At 43.5% G+C, this 17,411-nt stretch overlaps 1 protein-coding gene across 1 annotated transcript; it reads right to left on the reverse strand.

The window, feature by feature from the left end:
- Positions 1–1,355: 1,355 nt before the first annotated feature.
- On the reverse strand, positions 1,356–6,559 carry LOC147618642 (uncharacterized). The gene is made up of 6 exons (XM_086774351.1): positions 4,844–6,559; positions 4,206–4,673; positions 2,974–4,085; positions 2,710–2,930; positions 2,502–2,576; positions 1,356–2,395 (listed from the first exon to the last, which is right to left on the reverse strand). The coding sequence occupies exons 1-6, from the start codon at positions 5,552–5,554 to the stop codon at positions 1,491–1,493; spliced, it is 3,492 nt and encodes a 1,163-aa protein (XP_086630477.1). The 5' UTR covers positions 5,555–6,559; the 3' UTR covers positions 1,356–1,490.
- Between the last annotated feature and the right edge of the window lie 10,852 nt (positions 6,560–17,411).

Below are 17,411 nucleotides of genomic sequence, written 5' to 3' on the forward strand. Positions count from 1 at the left end.
CAAGCTTATAAAAGGCTATATTAAAAGCTTGCAAGGTTTCAAGCATAAATTCATGTGAAAGTTTTCACTTTTGGTACAAGAAAGAGAAGAATTTCAAAGAACTTTTCAAGGGTTACTATTTGGAGATTTACTCAAGGAGCAATTGAACTTCACGATTCTCCACATTTTGGGCTTCTTTGACATCTTTTTCTCGAGTTCTACCGAGCTCACAAAACCACTTATGGACTCTTTGACACTTGAAGATTGTTGATTCTCACTTTGCAAAAATTGGTACAACATACAAATTCAAAGCAAGGCTATAAGTATTATTTCGCCCATCTTATTTTCTTGCTTATCATAATTATTATCAAATTTTTATAATTTTACTTTTTCTTCTCCATTCCTCATTATGACAAACCCACAACTACCTTCTATCTTGGAGCAACGTATATCTATTCAAGCTCCATTAAATGAGAAACAAGCTAAGAGAATAAAATTGGAGGATCTAATCTCTAGCAAGAAACAAGCCCAAAAAGAGTTTGTCTAAACTTAAACTAGACATTCAACATATGGAAAGCAAGAACAACAAAAAAGGAAAGAAAATCAATCGTAAAGCTTTTACATTCCAAAATTTAAATGGTAAGGAAGACGCAAAGACTGTGTTATCATGGATTAGACAGCTTGATGATTATTTTTTTGTAAAATAATTTTTCGAAAAGGATAAGATTAAGTATGCTACAAATCATTTGGTTGAAAGTGCATCATTATGGTGAGATGTAATCAAGCAAGGACGCGAAAGGTAAAAAACTTGAAAGGAGTTCCAAAAGCTCATCAAAAAGAATTTCTAGCCACCTTATTACAAAGCTAGAGTGTGTCAACAATAAGACATGCTTCAACAACTTGATAAAGATACTGTGTAAATATATGTGGACAAGTTTTAGCAAATTCTCATCCAACTACAAGCCATTGAGAGAGTGAGATCAAAGGACCAAAAGCGAAAATTTATTGTTGGATTGAAGCCTACTCTTAGAGTGGAGATCAATATATTAGAACCCCATTTTTTATCCATAGCAATCTCTTTGACTTACAATTATTGAGCGAAAGAATAGAGTTCTAAGGGAGAACAAACCATCACAAGATTCATATACTAACGAATTAAAAAAGTTTGTTCCTTTTAATAACGTAGTTAAAATAAGACACGTGTGCAAGTTATGGTTGGATGCAAGCTTTGTAACCTTTTCTTCTCTTCACATGATCTTAAGGTTATAAGATTAGAAAAGGATGAAGTTAGAATAAGACACGAGCAAGTTATTGTTGGATGCAAGCTTTGTATTAAGAAGGGCTTCTTCATTTTGAGGTGTTCAACATAGCCAAGATGAACAAGGTGTTCTCCTTGCAAAAAATGTACAAAGGCCCAAGAGGGGAACTGTCATTGCAGATACGCCCCAGCTTAACATCATGTGAGCACACCAGTTTAAACCTGGTACAAGAAAAGCCCACCATGTTAGCTCTCAAACTCTTCTGTGTATCAGAAGCAGGTTTTGCACAAGCTCCTTTGCTTTGTGAAGTGCCTTCCTTTCACTTTGGCTGCCTGATGTGACCTCCTCCAGCATTGAATCCACATGTTTGCTAATCTCTTCACGAGCTGTTACGGAAGACTCCGAACGGTTTATTTTAAAACCTTTCTTTGAAGGTAGCTTGTGATGCAGAAATCTTCTACAAACAATGTCCAGAGCACCAACTGCACCACTATAGTCATCACTCTTCAATGACATGGCAACATGCCAAAGGAACAAAGTCGACACACCTTCCAAGACCATTGGATCTCCCCTTCTTAGCAGCTTGCTGATCTTGTTCAGAAATTTTATGGAGAAGGACTGTTGATCCACCTTAAAAACTGCAGCAGCGGACTGTGAGCTTTCCCCTGGATCTTGGGAATTTCGTGGGATATCATGTGCATTTTCTGCCATGGGAGAGGGCACTTGATTCTCGTGTTCAAAATCCATGGTTTGGAAGACAGAGTTGGCAAAATTAGCAACCCAGGGTCTCAATGATCTCTTACCAAGACACACCAAATCGTCTAGGCTATAATTCGATGCACCAGCTCTGAATATGTCCATGTTCATAGCTGTTGCTGAAGACGATATGCAGATAAAAAGATCTGGAAGCCATGGTTTTAGAGCAGCCAAGAATGAAATTGCCCGCTTTGAACCAACCACGCAGTCGCTGAAGACGATCAGATCCAGCAGATGATTGGCCAAGTCTGCATGATGAAGGGCTCTTTCTGTGTCATTCCTAAGGCTCAGATATAGCATCTTTGCAGCATGCGTTGCAGAGCTTTTCACACATGATAGGAGGCCTTTCAACTTAACACCTGACTCCTTTTTCTGAGTTTCTAGCTGTTGCCCTTCCCAGGCTCAGCCAGCCCATTATCCACTGCATTAATTTTGTTGTAAGATCTAAACAAGCATCCTGAACAGCATTATCTTTAACCAGGTTCAGAGAGAAGAAATATAGTAGACTTTCAAGTGAAGTGTTTGATAACTTAACCCTGCTGAGAAACGCTTCAGCCTCAGAAAAGCCATTGGAGATTGCACCTGCATGAGAAAGTGTTATCACAGAGTATTATTAGAGCAAGGAGTTATATACATGATAAGACAGCTTCATATGAAGCCCATGAAACGCAAAGTAACTTCTCAAACTATGTCATGACATTGATGGGATTAATACCACATGGAGTGTTGTTGGAGATGTCTGTAAGTGGCTCTCTGCGTCGAAATCGAGAGTTGTGTGAGCGTTTGGCCTCTCTTTTCACATTTATCACTGGGCTGCTTGGTTGCGAGAAGCTCTGCAGGCTTACTGTTTCTCCTACAAAATCGCCATTGCATGGTGAGATTTCTCGGACCTTGATGAAGGAAAACTTTGCATCATGCTCAAAACTTGGAGCCGTGCTACAAGAGAAGCTTAAACGTGAGGCAAATAAATCAAAAATACTGAGAGGCATACAGCATTTTTAGGATACTCACTTGATCCAACATTGATTCCTTGAAGGCAGCCCTTTTAACACCTTTCTCTGCAAGGGCCATATGAATCATTAAAGCTGCATATGCCCTTATCGGAGATGCCTTCAAGAAGTCAGAAACAGGGAACTCTAAGCTGCTATGCATAACAGAATGAACTGTGCCTCTCAAACCAGACACAAGAATAGGAAGGCTTTCATGGGCAAGAACAGCCTGCCTTGTTTCATCCATCTCCAGAAGGTTCTCAACATGCCAAGCAGCACCCACAGCACTTGTGAGATTCTCCGTGGACTGGCATTGTCCTGAATCATCAGTTCCCTTCTTGCCTTTTCCTGCGGTACAGCTTTTCTTCACGGACTTCATCCAAGGAGATTTGCCTGACTTGCTTTCAAATCTGTTTCTCTTTAAAACTTGCCCATTGTTTGAAACCTTCACCGTTTCTTCAGTTCTCACAGCATTTTGAGTGAGAAGTCTGACAAGTACCTGAATAAGGTCATTGAAACCACCCCATGCCAACATCAAAGAGTGCACAGCCCTAGCTTCATTGCAGTTAATAAAGCTGAGTGCATCGATTGTGAAATTTGATACAAGCTGACTACAGTATTCAAATAGCTCAGGCACATCTGTCGGGGTTATGACAGAGGCCAACTGCACAATGGAGGTGCGTGATTTGGAAGTTGCAGCATTGCTCAGCAATAACTTCAAAGTTTCTCTTGTCAAAAGTTCACCCAACACCACCTTCAACTCTTTCTGATTTGCAAGGCTGTGGCAGAGCTGATTCAGGGCAGACAAGATACCTTCTTGCCCTTCAGCATCTAACCCATCTGGAGATCTCAGCAAGGCAACAAAAACCCTAACAAGCTCTAACAGTGAGCTTGGAGAAACCCCTTCAGCTATTGCCCACTCACAAAACCTTGCTCCTGCCTGAGGAGACCTCTTCATTAATGCAATGCAGCGATTGCATGCTTCAGCAAGTGAGACTTTTGAAGGAAAGTAAGATGGAATGAGGAGCCTGGTGAGTCGTCGGACAACTGGTGGTGGCTTGTCAGTTTCAAGTGCAGATAGTAAAACTTCCAGACTTACCACCTGCAGCAGCATAAAGGATGACAGTTCTATAAATACATGCATGCTGCTGGACAAAGATGATTCATGATGTGCAAGCATAGTTGTACACATCTAAGGGGTGAAAAGACACAAATCATGTACCTTGAGGAATGGGATTGCTCGGATGCCTTTGATTGCTAAGAGCATATCTATCACTGCTATCCTCACTGCCAAGTTACAATCTGTGAGGAGAGGTCCCAGTCTTGGGAGTAGCACTTTCAGCAGCTCATGACTGGCAGGATTCTCCAGCAAATAAGTGACCCCTTGCAGGACAGCACACCTTACAGCGGTATTGGACTTGTCTTGAGCTGTTTCATCCACAACCTTGGGGAGGAGCTTCACAGTTGTGCCAGATGAAACCACTTCCCAGAACAACCGAAGAACCCGACAAACACCTTCAACAGCAGTGATTCGAACATCCGGACATGGATCAGCCAATAGCTTCTCCAAAAAAATGAATTGTTTGTCCAGTAAAATGTCGTTCTCCTCCTTAGAAGCATCAGGATCTTCCAGGGGAAACATATCAATCAGCAGAAGCAAAGCATTCCATCGTACGTTTGAGTTGGCAACCTGTCCCATAATCCACGTCTCATTACATACAAAGACAGAAGGACATGCAATGTGTGCCTAATTGATACATTAACAAGAAAAATGCCCAAAGCAACCCAAAAACACACTCAATTGTCTGTTATTTATCTGTGACGTAGCAAAATTAAATCATAAGCAAGGAAAGTTTCAACCTGGAGGGATCGGAAGAGTATGGGTTCTTGAAGCCGGAAAAGCAGAGCTTCTACTGCCTCCTGTGTTCTCTGGGCAGTAAATCCCCCCAAGACCTTACGGACTGAAGATGCCAGTGTTTTGGAGGCGGCATAGAGAGCACCTTCTATCAAACCCTGTACACAGGACTCCTGAATCTCATGCAGGCAAGGGCCTGAAGCTGTCCTCCATGCTCGGTACAGTATTTCCCCATAAGCTTCAAGGATGGACTTTCGCCCGAAAGGGATCTGAGACCTTACCATCACTATAAGCTCCTTTGTGAGCTGTGCATTGATGTTGAAGAGGAAAGAAGCAAAGCGGCGGCCATCCGGCGAGCGCACGTAGGCAGGTGCGAGCACACATCTCATAAGCAGATGCTTCAGATCGTCAATGCTCTCATCGATGAAGTCAAAGAGGGTAAAAGCTTCCCGCATGCTGTACACACGATGGACATTCGCCTTGCGACCAACCTCCAGAGACTTGGAGAGCAGGAAGGGGAGGGACTGCGCGGTCAGGGACTCCCTGCCAGGGAGGTGATCTCTCCACCAAGCTTCGCAAAGTGTGGCTATTGTGTCCTGCAGCTCTAGGTCATCTTCGAAAAAGACAATCTGATCATGCAGGGTTTGTACGGTGGGGAACAGGTCACAGGGCTGGAAAGCCTTGAGGGGATGGGAGAGAGCCAGATGAGCTACCATGGCACATGCCTTGAGGTTTGCCAAGATTAAAGCTCGCCTTCCATCGCTGCTGTTCCCCTGACCTTGGCCTTTCTCTGCAGCTGCAGAAGAAGAGCATGCTCTCTTTCTTCTCTTCCGCTTAGGAGATGGAGTCTTAAAGCTGTCAATGTGCTCAAACAGAGTGTTGTCAAGATTCTGGCAGCTTTGTTTGGCCGCGACTGGTTTCTCGCCACCAGGCAGAGCAGCTCATCCGGCGATGTCTCCAAAGCACAGCAGAAGGTCTCCTCCATCCTGCCAAGAAAACTTACAAGCAGTAGTTTCAAATCCTAACGTCCGTTTCTCTGCCAAGTTCCCATTGCCAAAACACTTTAGCAGGGTTGCTGTTTCTCTGCCAAAAAAAGCTCAAGCGTCCATGGGCAGAAGGGCTGCAGACGCAGACAGATCCAAATCCTTTCTCTTCCAAAAAAGCTCAAGTTTTAATGGACAGATAACCCTGCAGATGCAAACCCAAACCGTGCCAGATGGCTCAAGCTTCTATGGCACCAAACTCTACAATACAAACCCTAATTTCTGTTCGGTCTCGAACGTTTACATGGCCAGAAACGCTGTAGATACAAACCCGAATTTCGCAAGTCCTTGTAAACCGAGCAGATAACCAAGCAGAAAATCGTTTTGTTCAAGTTGAAGGAGAGAGAGGAGGGAACATTTTTGAATACTTCATCATCTAACGGTCATCACGATGCATCCTTGAAACATCAAAATGCATGTCAAAAGTAGAACTTTGTGGTGTTGATTGGTTCTCAATTGCATGTCTCTCCCTCCCATGTCTCTTCTTTCCTTTTCCCTGTAGTAGATAGATCCTTGTGTAGGAGCGAGAGTGCCCACTTGAAGGCGGCTTCATCCCCCGCCTGAGAGCGTTACAATTATGGTTGTACGAACTAGATGCCACTGGCTAGCTTGCAAAAACTTGAGCAGAGACCTTCCCCTTCCCGGTTACAAATCCACACCTCTAGGTTGCACACCCATCGGGTCTACCCCTCCCATGTCCAGCCTCCTTTGGTTGTCCAAAGTGGACACTAGTGGCATCCTTGTCACACAGTAAATGAAGCTTTGATTTTGATTTTAAGTGACTTGACTGGCTATTCCAAACAAAAGGTTGGGCAAACCTATGTGTGTGTAACCGGCCTACACCCTCGAGTAACACAAACAGCAAGACACAAACTCAACACCCACCATGAGGTGAGCATGGAGCATGACTTAATGGGTCAAAATGATCCATTGCCATAGGGGCTAGCAATTGCATTACTTGAGTTTTGAAAAGTACAATGATGACAACAATTAGAAACACATTAAAAGGTAGATCAAATGCTTCCACATAGTAGGAATGGAAGATGGACCATCCACGGTCTACATTTTATGTGTGCAGAAACCCTAATGGGCGATAATAAGCTAATAATGATGAGGATAAGTTGCAAAGATGCTAAGGTGGAGCTCCATTAAAATTTTGCATATGGGGTGGGCATTGAATGGCCTTGAGGCTTAAGAAGGCTCTAATGGGTTTCAAAGCCATTTTAACTTTCAAAATAAACCCACCTTTGAAAATTGGGATTTAAGCTTTGTTGGGTTATGTGTTTCACTTCAAGGTCAAGGTACCTTCTTGTAGGCCTTCAATTTTGAATTCCAAGGTAAGGTTGTGAATTTCAATGTCATTAAGGCTTGCTCCCATCGGTTTTCAAGAATATCAAGACGTAGAAATGGGTGGTCAATTACAAACCTAGAATGAGGTAGATATAATTGGTCATCATCTTACCCTCCTGATCACTAGGTTAAAAAATAAGAGCATATTATCATGGTATAAATATAGATGGGTTGTCGAATATATTATTTTTATGCATATGAAAGTATAAGAATGTGCAATCGGAGTGGCCAATGATGATCCTCCACCCCCACAGAGGGGTTGTAGAAATGGGTGGTCAATTACAAACCTAGAATGAGGTAGATATTATTGGTCATCATATTACCCTCCCAATCACTAGGGAAAAAAAATAAGAGCATATTATCATGGTATAAATATAGATGGGTTGTTGAATATATTATTTTATGCATATTAAAGTATAAGAATGTGCAGTCGGAGTGGCCAATGATGATCCTCCACCCCCATGAGAAGTGTTGTAGCCATCGAGAGTAAGTGGGAGCAAATGGTGGGAGCTTCATCGTGGGTGTAGCCATCAAGGATGCCAACACTAATAAAGTACAAGCCTGAGAGACTAAGGTAGGAGGTGTATTGACTCACACAAAATGGAGAGCCGGACTTATACACACACAATGCTCCAAGACAAGGTGAGAAAGAATGGCAAGCTCAAAGGAGAAAGATGGAGCTCTCTATAAGTACAAATGGGCAAGCAACCCTAAACTATGATTGAGGCTGCTTATATACCTAGCTAACCCTAAGGTGCCCATTCACACTTGGATGGCCATGGGGAAAAACCCAATTGGACGAAAATTCCCATAAGTATATGGCCTTGTTGTATAGTACTACCAAACATCTAATAAACCCCCTTATAGTATAAATGTAGTACAAATGTGAGGTTTACAGAGTTTGCAAATCAACCTCTCAAAGGGAAGAGACCCAAAGCTTTACGGAAAGCCTCAAACTTTTCACATGATAAGGCTTTAGTGAAAAGATCTGCCACATTATCATGTATACTGCAATAGATCAGATTGATCTCTCCTACATGGAGTCTCTCTTTGACATAATGGTAATGCATTTCAGTGTGCTTAGTCGTAGCATGAAAGACATGATTCTTTGCAACTCATTACGCTTACTGTCAATGAGAATAGGAGTAGGGCTGTCTGAAGGGATACAAAGATCCTCCATCAATCTTCTCAACCATACACATTCAGCTCTGTCACAGTGAATGATGCTCTGTATTCAGCTTCACAGGACAATGTTGCCACAGTTGGTTGTTTCTTGCTTAGCCAAGATTTGCACAAATTGGGTGGGTGGAGAGGGCAAGTGGGCACTAGGGAGGGCAAGCAAGTGGGCGCTAGGGAGGGCAAGCAAGTGTGCTTATAGGGGGTGGTAGGCTGAGGGCATGCATGAGTGAGGGTGGTGACAGTGTGTGGGGGTAGGTATAGGCACATGGGGCACATGGGGCAGTGGTTAGCAATGGACGGGGCAGAGCACATGCGGTAAGGATGATGACAGTGCTAGGAGGCTACACACACACACACACACACACACAAAGGTAAGGGGGTGGATAAGGGTGGGGAGTTTTAGTCAGTGAAGCGAGATAGAGAAAGAGGGAGAGAGAGTTAATGAGAGGTAAGGGGTGGTCGGTGGGGTGGGAGAGAGCTGCCCCTTTTTTATAATTTAAAGAAAAGGATAAAAGGGGGGTTCCTTTTTTGTTAAATTAAAAAAATGAAAAGCGAAAAAGGAGAGGGGGTTCTTTATTTTGTTGAATTAAAAAAGAAAAAGAAAATCAATAAGGGAAAAAGAATCTAGAGTTCTCCATCACTTTGGTGATCTTAGAAAAGGAGGGAAAAAAATAGAAAAGGAGATAGAAAGATTTTAGCTCAGAGGGAAAGAGCTAGGGCCCCCAAGCCCTCAAGGGCAGCAAACCTTTGGGGCTTTCGAGCCCTCTACGAGATGAGGAGCTCCGCTCTTTGGGCGGTTGGAAGGGTGAGAAATTTTACAAAGGAAAAAATGTAAAGTTCTAACTTTCTCTATCTCTCGGGCCAATACTTCTTTTTACATGACCAACGGCAACAATGCCCCTTAGAGACTGTACCATGCCCATGGGAAGGATTGCCACCACCTTGAAGGGTCCCTACCATGCATGGACCAATTTCCTCCTATCTTTTCTTAAGTATTTAGAATTGTAAAGCATATAGCTAGGAGGTCACCTTCTTTAAATAATTGTGGTAGATGAAGATGATAGCTGTGCTAGGCTCTATGGAGGCATTACTCCACCGCGATATCCATATAAGCAAGCTACTAAGTTTCTTCTAGTAATTCTAGTTGCATGTGTCTAGTTGTATAGGTTGCTCCAAAAAGCTTGAATCTTTAGGCTTTCCCACTCTAGATGATCCTACATTGAATACAAAAGGTAGCACATATTGTGTTGTCGACTTCTAAGCCACCCCTAACAAGGCTTGTTGGTTTTAATGGTGAGAATTCTCCTTGGCCACTCAAATCAACAACTTGCACAATATTTTATTTGTCCTCTCAACTTGCTCGTTGTTACCTTGCACATTGTATATGCACATGAGAGATGATGGAGGTAACGGGCCAACAAGAGGGTGTCAATTACCTCATTGATGAAGTGCTAAACCTTATCATTGACCAACTCAATGGGGCCAACCAAACCAAGTGAAGATATGTTCATATATAAGAACTTGGCGATTTGTGAGGGTAGTGCTACCCCTTGTAGCCTTGGCTTTTCTCCACTTTGTTGCATACTCTATCACTAAGATGTACTCGCATCTACCTAAATGTGACTTAGGTGTGATGGGGCCCACAAAATTGATGTCCCATGTTTAAGGGGCTCCCAAGGGGGTGATGTGTAGGGGAAGATAATTCTCGCTACTTGGTTTGGACCGTATCCTCTGATAAGCATCACATTCCTTCACATGTTTCTTACAATCCGAGAGAAAGACAATCCCCTCACCATAGACACGACTACATAATCTTTTGGATTGTGATGTGCACAGGTGCTTGTCCACCACACTTGGTCTTGAGGGCATCTTCTAGAATTAAGGGGACCTCACGAAGGTTAACACATTGCCTTATTACTACATCTTTACCCATTTTCTAAAGTTGGCATAGTATAGTCTCCTCCAGCAACCTCCTCTTAGCCCTAGCATCGACATAGGAACATATGACAATGTCCTAGCATCCCTAGTACCAGCTAGGTGTGGCATCTACTATTGCAAACATCATGCTATCAGGGAGGTCACCACATATGCCCTCTTCTACAAATGGCTCTCCACTTGGAATCCTTAATAGGTGGTTTGCTAAGATGTGCTCCTTGCCTAGTCTCACCATGATCTCGAAGTCGAATTCTTGGAGTCGGTCAGAGACTTGTGAGCACATCAAGACTTGGTGATCTATAATCACCACAAATAGTGGTGGGGCCAATTGGCGAGATTGGAGAGCTCAAAGAGGACCATTGGATGGAAAGGTTGGGGAGCTCGGAGCATCGGCAATGATGGTGATGAACTGGTGAGGTTGGGGAGCTCAAAGAGCACCAATGATGATGGCAGTGGGCAGGTGAGGTCAGGGAGCTCATAAAGATGGTAGAGATTAGGATTGAGTAGCCTTCTCCTATCACCCGGGCACTACTCCATTCATCACCTTGGTGAATGCTGAGATAAGAAGATATACCTACTCCTCTGGCAAGATCAGGGAGCTTGGAGATGGTAGAGACAAGGACTGAGTGTGGAGGACCTAGCTAGCCATATATAGGTCACCCACCACTACTCCATTGATCACAGTAAATGTTGAGATAAGAAGATATATCTACTCCTCTGGCGAGCTTATCCCCTAGGCAAAGCATCTGGCAGGCATAAACTCGTACCTAAAACAATTCCTTTGGCTCCGACAAGACAACCCAAATATAAAAATAACACACATCTTTCGGCATGACCTCTAGGGCAAAGCATTTGATGAGACAATCTAGGCAATGCTAAGGAAAAGAAAAACATAGAATGATGATGATCATAAACTCGAAAGATGGCCTCAACCAATACATGTCATGAAAAAATCAGGAGCCCTATGGGTGCTCTAAGGAGGCCTTGCCCCCATGACCAACACTAGTGGGGTGAGGACGTGAGAGGATGACCAATGGAATGACACCTCTCAACCAAGCATTGAAACTTCCTAAGATCATCCTTGGTTGGCTAAAGCCTACTAGGCTAAGAGCTGCAAGCTCTTGCTCATGCTGATTATGAATGGTGGCTAGCTTGACCACATGTTGGTGATGTAATGTCGTTATGCTCGACCTTGTGCTGGTGATGTAATTCCATCAGCTCTATCGCATGATGAGTGCAACAAAGCTCCTTATTGTTCTCTGCAATATGTTCCTGGAGAACTTCTACTACTACTTAATCCTCATGCTAGTGAACGGAACCCATAGCATCATGGCCCATGATGGGTGGGACTTATAGAGCTCAAAGATCTCCTCCCACACAACCATCCACATTGTTTGGCTATCCATTCGGTCCACTATGTTGTAGCTCTTCACTTTTTTCTTGCTATCCAGCCATATTCTCCAATGATTGTACATCAGGCTGCTCACACGAGATGGGGATATACATGTAGTTTCCCAATATGAGAGGTATACTGTGCCCATCTTCAATGTAGTTTCCCATCAGGCTACTCACACGAGATGGATATACATGTAGTTTCCCATCATGAGAGGTATATTGTGCCCATATCAATGTTTTGCTACCCATCATCCATTTTGTTTTGCGACTGCCCATTGGGTCCACTATGCTACAGTTGTTCACCTTCATCTTGGTGCCATGCAGCCATATTCTCTAACAGTTGTATGTTAGGCGGCTCATCTAATGGTTATACATGTAGCTTCCTATCATGAGGTATACTTTTCCCATCTTCACTATTTTTCTATCCATCATCCATGTTGTTTGACTGCTCATTAGGATTAGGCTTGATTAGGTAGATGTGTTGCTAGTAGGAGAGCTTGATCCTTAATTTGTAAAACAAGGAAGAAACACTAAGATTCAAGCTTGTCAGGTTGTTATATCTCCCTCTATAGAGTTGGTCGGGTTGTTACTTTTCTCTCTGAAGAGCTGGACGGGTTGTTTTCTCCCCTACAGCCAATTTCTCTCTTTGTCTAGGGCTGGATGGTAGGTATAGAGGGCTTGACAACAAGTACAGAGGGATGGACAATAGATTGAGAGGGCTGGACAGCATGTATAGAGTGCTGGTGGATAGTGGTCCCTTCTCTCTCTAGGGCTAGGCAACTTGTTATCTCTCTCTATAGGCTGGACAATAGGTGCTTCTCTCTCAACAACAAGGTTGAAGAGAGGTCTGCAGAGATTTCCCAGGTCATGGAGGAATAGTTGAGGCTTGTCAGGTGGTTTATTTATGTGTTGCACTCGCCTTCAGGTTGGCATCTACCATCATGTCGACCCCAGCTAGAGCATACAACCTAGAACCACTTCCACTTGTCCAAACACTAACAAACTTGATGGGAGAAGCCCTCTACCTCTTTTCCACTTGAACACCAAGCTCGAACGCCAAAATGAGTCATCCTCCTCTACTTGTTGAGACTGAAGCCTCTTATGCACCTCCTCCACATCCTTTGCCCTGATGATGGACTCCTGAGCAACATGCTCAGCCATTTACAAGGAATGCCGAGGCTATCGATTGACATTGATTCGGTTGGCCACTATCCACCCACGCACTCAAAAAGGGTGATAGTCTAGATGTGTCGTATGCCTCCAAATAGGTGTTAGAAATGATGTAGCAATTAAGAGAAAACGTGGGAAGCTTAGATGTGATGATAGGGCTTGAGAGAGGTTGGATAAAAAATATGTGATGTGAACGAAGTATATCAAAGAAAGGAAGGGGAGCCAGAGTCAAGGATGGGGAGAGATGTTACACAAGGTGACCCACATCAGTGCGGCGAACAATAGTACTCGGCACACACTGAGGTCACCCATGTAGTGAGGCGCTCTGAGAGGTTGGCATGGTCTTGATGTGGAATAAATCATAGATGACGATGATGGGGAAGACGAAAACTGGAACCAATGATGGGGGTAATGCCATTGCTAATGTGGTCAGGGAGATAAGGGGTGGAGAGGTTGCATGTTCTCCATGGAGATGCATGGTAAAAGGATGGGTGTAGAGGAGGGTGAAGATGATGGGGATGTAGAGGATGTCAAGGGTTAGGTGGCGATGGTGATAGTTAGGGATGGTGGGTTGTAAGCTTGCGTTGAGGTTACAAAAGTCATAAGAAGAAGCTTACTCTTTTTTCCTTACGTTCAGGGTAAGGTGGTGATGGTGATAGTTAGTCGATATGTTTGAGTACCCCATCCCCTTGGAGGGTTCGGAATGGTGGGGAAACGGAAGACATTGACAAAGTATATTGTGGTGTATGGGGATCCTCTTAGTGGCAACATCCGCCATGAAGGTCCTTCATAGTTCCTCAGACGAAGAGGTCATGTTGAGGGTGTCAAAGTAGGGCAGTCCCACTATAGCTAGCTCCTGCATAGAGAGGATAGAACTTAAAGTAAGACTAAGAGGGTGACATGGGAAGGATACTTGAGGAGTGGTGGTGCCGATGGGGTGAGCAATGAAGATACTCCACCACCCTTCTCTCTCTCTCTCTCTCCCCCTCCTCAATACCAATGATGTCATGGAGGAACTAGAAGCAAGTGGTCAAGGTGCCCGAGTGAGTGCTACCATCAAGGCCGTAGGTACTAATAGAGTGTGAGATGAGGAGATTGAGGTCGGTGGTGACTGTGAGGAGGAGTGACACTCTAGGTGGGGAAATTGTGCTAGTATTGTGCTAGTGTTTTTGGTGGTGTGCACTCAGATGGTAGAACAACGTGGAACTAAGGGCAAGGGAGCCCTTGCCCCCCCAGGGCTGCTCAAAAAAGTGGAGGGGAGAGAGAGAGAGAGAGAGAGAAGTGGTCAGAGAAAAATGGGGGGAGAGAGAGGAATAAAGTTTTTTTTGGGGGGGGGGACAAGAGAGAAAGAAAAGAGAAAGCTTCTTGTTTTTAAAAAACAATTGAGAGAGAGAGAGAGAGAGAGAGAGAGAGAGAGAGAGAGAGAGAGAGAGAGAGAGAGAAAGAGAGAGATTTTGAAAAAAGAGAGGTAGAAAGAGAAAGCTTCTTCCTTTCTTTGAGAGAGAGAGAGAGAGAGAGAGAGAGAGAGAGAGAGAGAGAGAGAGAGAGAGAGAGAGAGAGAGATTCTGAAAAAAAAGAGAGGAAGAAATTAAAAGCTTTAGAAAAAAGAGAGGAAGAAAGAGAGATTTTGAAAGAAAGAGGAAGACTTTGAAAAAAGAGAAAGCTTCATCTTGTTTTTTTTTGAAAAACTAGAGAGAGAGAGAGAGAGAGAGGGGGGGGGAAGAAAGAGAAAGATTTTTCTTTTTTTTTTTGAAAAATGAGAGAGAGAGAGATATAGATAGAGAGAGAGAGAGAGAGAGAGAGAGAGAGAGAGAGAGAGAGGGAGAGAGAGGGGGGGGGAGATAAAATTGTGTTTTTTATTTTTTATTTTTTCTTGTCGTTTCTTCTTCTGCAAGGCTGGATGATGACATTGACTTTGTTATGTTGGAGGGTAGTCGTGTGCAACCACACTATGTGAGAAGGCATGATGAGCTCTAACAGTCGACGGGGCGATGTAAGGATGGGCTGGGAGAGAGGGGGGGGGATGGGGCATGTTGAGTAGTAGGTGGGGTGCATCTATGTGCTAGTGGCAAGGGAGAGAGAGAGAGCGAGCAAAGAGATGGGTGGTCATTGGTGTTGGCTAGTAGGGCGAGTGAGGAGAGGTGGACAAGGTGTGAAAGGTGTGGGAGAGGTTGGATAAGGTGCATCAGGGGGAGAGAGAAAGGGGGGCAGTGAGAGATAAGGTGTGAGAGATGTGGGAGAGGTTGGATAAGGTGCATGAGGGGGGGAGAGAGAGGGGGGGTTGTGGTGAGATGTGGGAGAGGTTGGATAAGGTGTGTCGGGTGAGAAGGCCTCATGAATAAGTGACACATCATGAATCAAGAGGGATCTATGGTTGGAAAGAGGCGTCACGATTGGGATTTGATCAACACCGTTGGATTTCCAAGTGAAATACGGGTGAACTGCAAGTAAACTTGGGGTGAACTAAGGGTGAACTCGAGGTGAACTAGGGATGAACTAGGGGTGAACTAAGGGTGAGTTCGAGGTGAACTAGGGAGACCTTTTCCGGCAAGAAAGTGAACTAGGGAAACATTTTCTAGCAAGAAGGTGGACTAGGGAACAAAATACCAAGATTTAAATTTAAAAACACTATCCACAACTTGCTGGAAAGTATAGCATAGTGGTTAGATGTTGAAAGCTTGAGTTGCTGGTTCCAAGTTCGAATCCTCTTTTGCATTGAGCTCAAACCCTCGCAAATTTTCTAAGTCCCAAAAATCCCCATGGTATACCCTGAGTTCACCCCTAGTTCACTTGCCCGCCCGTTCGACGATCTAGATTAAGCAAGATCGCGAGACGAACACCTCTTTTCAGCCTTAGATTCCTCTTGATTCATAATGTGTCATTTAGTCCCATGGGGTGGTTGAGGAGGGGTGGGGTGAAAAGGGTATGCTTGTGCGGAGAGAGAGAGAGAGAGAGAGAGAGAGAGAGAGAGAGAGAATCCTCCTGATTCATAATGTGTCATTTAGTCCCATGGGGTGGTGAGGAGGGGTGGGGTGAAAAGGGTACGCTTGTGCGAAGAGAGAGAGAGAGAGAGAGAGAGAGAGAGAGAGGTGAGGAGTGGTCAGAGAAGATGGGGGGACTAGTTAGGTGGATGGGGTGTGCCGAGGGGGGAGAGAGAGAGAGAGAGAGCGGAGGGTTGGAGAGTGGAGAGAGAGAGAGAGAGAGAGAGAGAGAGAGAGAGAGGGAATGGGGGGTGAGGGTAGTGGAGAGGGAGAGAGGGAGTATCACAGGACCTTTTCTCCAAGTACAAGATTTCAACAAATTTTACAAATTACTTTAAATAAGTTAACTACAAGTTAATACATCAACCTTAGAAGAAGAAGAATTAAATAGAAAAATATTTATGAATATAAGACAAAAGCATTGGGTCCAATATGCCCCCCCATATATAAGACCCACGGTCTCACATATGAGTATTTCAATGATTTATTAAGGTATGAAGTAATTTGATACAATCATACATCTTCTCATCAGAGGAGAAAAGAGAAGATAGAAAGAAAAGAGAGCTTCATCCAAGGAACCTGCAATTCTTACAAACCATGTTTAATCTCACTCTCTCTCACTCATAAAATAATTAAACTGTATAAGGAAAACAATAAGAGAACTAATACTCCCTATAGACGTTTGCTTGTCTCAGCGTGTTGTCTTGGCTCCTTATATACAAGTACAGGCTTGCAACTCAGCCATTGTATCTCTCTGGTTTTTCACCATAATATAGTCGAGTTGGTACTTAAAATTACAAGAATCGACTTGGTCTACAACTCATTGCACGGGCCATTTCACTAAATGCAACCGTATGCAAAAACCGACCTACTTTTTGGGGATCTTTATCATAAATATGCTATTTTTATCATAAATTTATTTTCTTTACATTTCTCTAATTGTTTAGCAATATTCATGTACTCTCATCTCTAACTATAATTTTTATTGAATAAATATAATTAAATTCTCAAGAAAGTTCACTCACATAACAGTCCTCCCGGTTAAGAAAGCAATTGTCCTCAGTTGCGTAGCTTGCAAAACCTGGTCTAGAAATTTGATAAAAGAAAAGTCCAACAAACCAGCAGGGTTGTACACATGGTACATTAGATCATACATTACCAATAAAATGTGTTTAGCAAGTCCTACCAAAACCATCAACAACAACAAAGTATGCATGTGTTTTTGTTTTTTTTTTAAGGCCAGAGAAGGATAAGGAAGAATTCGAGGGAGGGGGTCACCAAAGAAGAAGTGAAAAGAAAAAAAATGAGAAAAAATAAAGTAAAAGAATATAAACTCAAAGGGGGGGAGGGGGGTTCTCCTTCTTTTTGAAAAAGTAAGAGGAGAAAAGAAAAAGAGACCTGGGGGTGCTTATGTACGAGGGAAGAATTGAGGGGAGAGCCGAGAGAGAGGATGCAGGAGAGGTGGGGGGTGGGGAGGGATGGATTCTAGAAACAAGACATAAAAGCAAAGAAGGCTACAA

Source organism: Cibotium barometz, chromosome 34 (genome assembly GCF_041138505.1).
Source record: "Cibotium barometz isolate CiBa-2024 chromosome 34, ASM4113850v1, whole genome shotgun sequence".
Lineage (NCBI taxonomy): Eukaryota > Viridiplantae > Streptophyta > Polypodiopsida > Cyatheales > Cibotiaceae > Cibotium > Cibotium barometz.

Coding starts and splice junctions, on each gene's coding strand:
- LOC147618642 (XM_086774351.1), bottom strand. CDS start 5,554: ATGGTAGCTCATCTGGCTCTCTCCCATCCCCTCAAGGCTTTCCAGCCC. Junction 4,674..4,843: donor TACTCTTCCGATCCCTCCAG/GTTGAAACTTTC, acceptor ATTATGGGACAG/GTTGCCAACTCAAACGTACG. Junction 4,086..4,205: donor GAGCAATCCCATTCCTCAAG/GTACATGATTTG, acceptor ATGCTGCTGCAG/GTGGTAAGTCTGGAAGTTTT.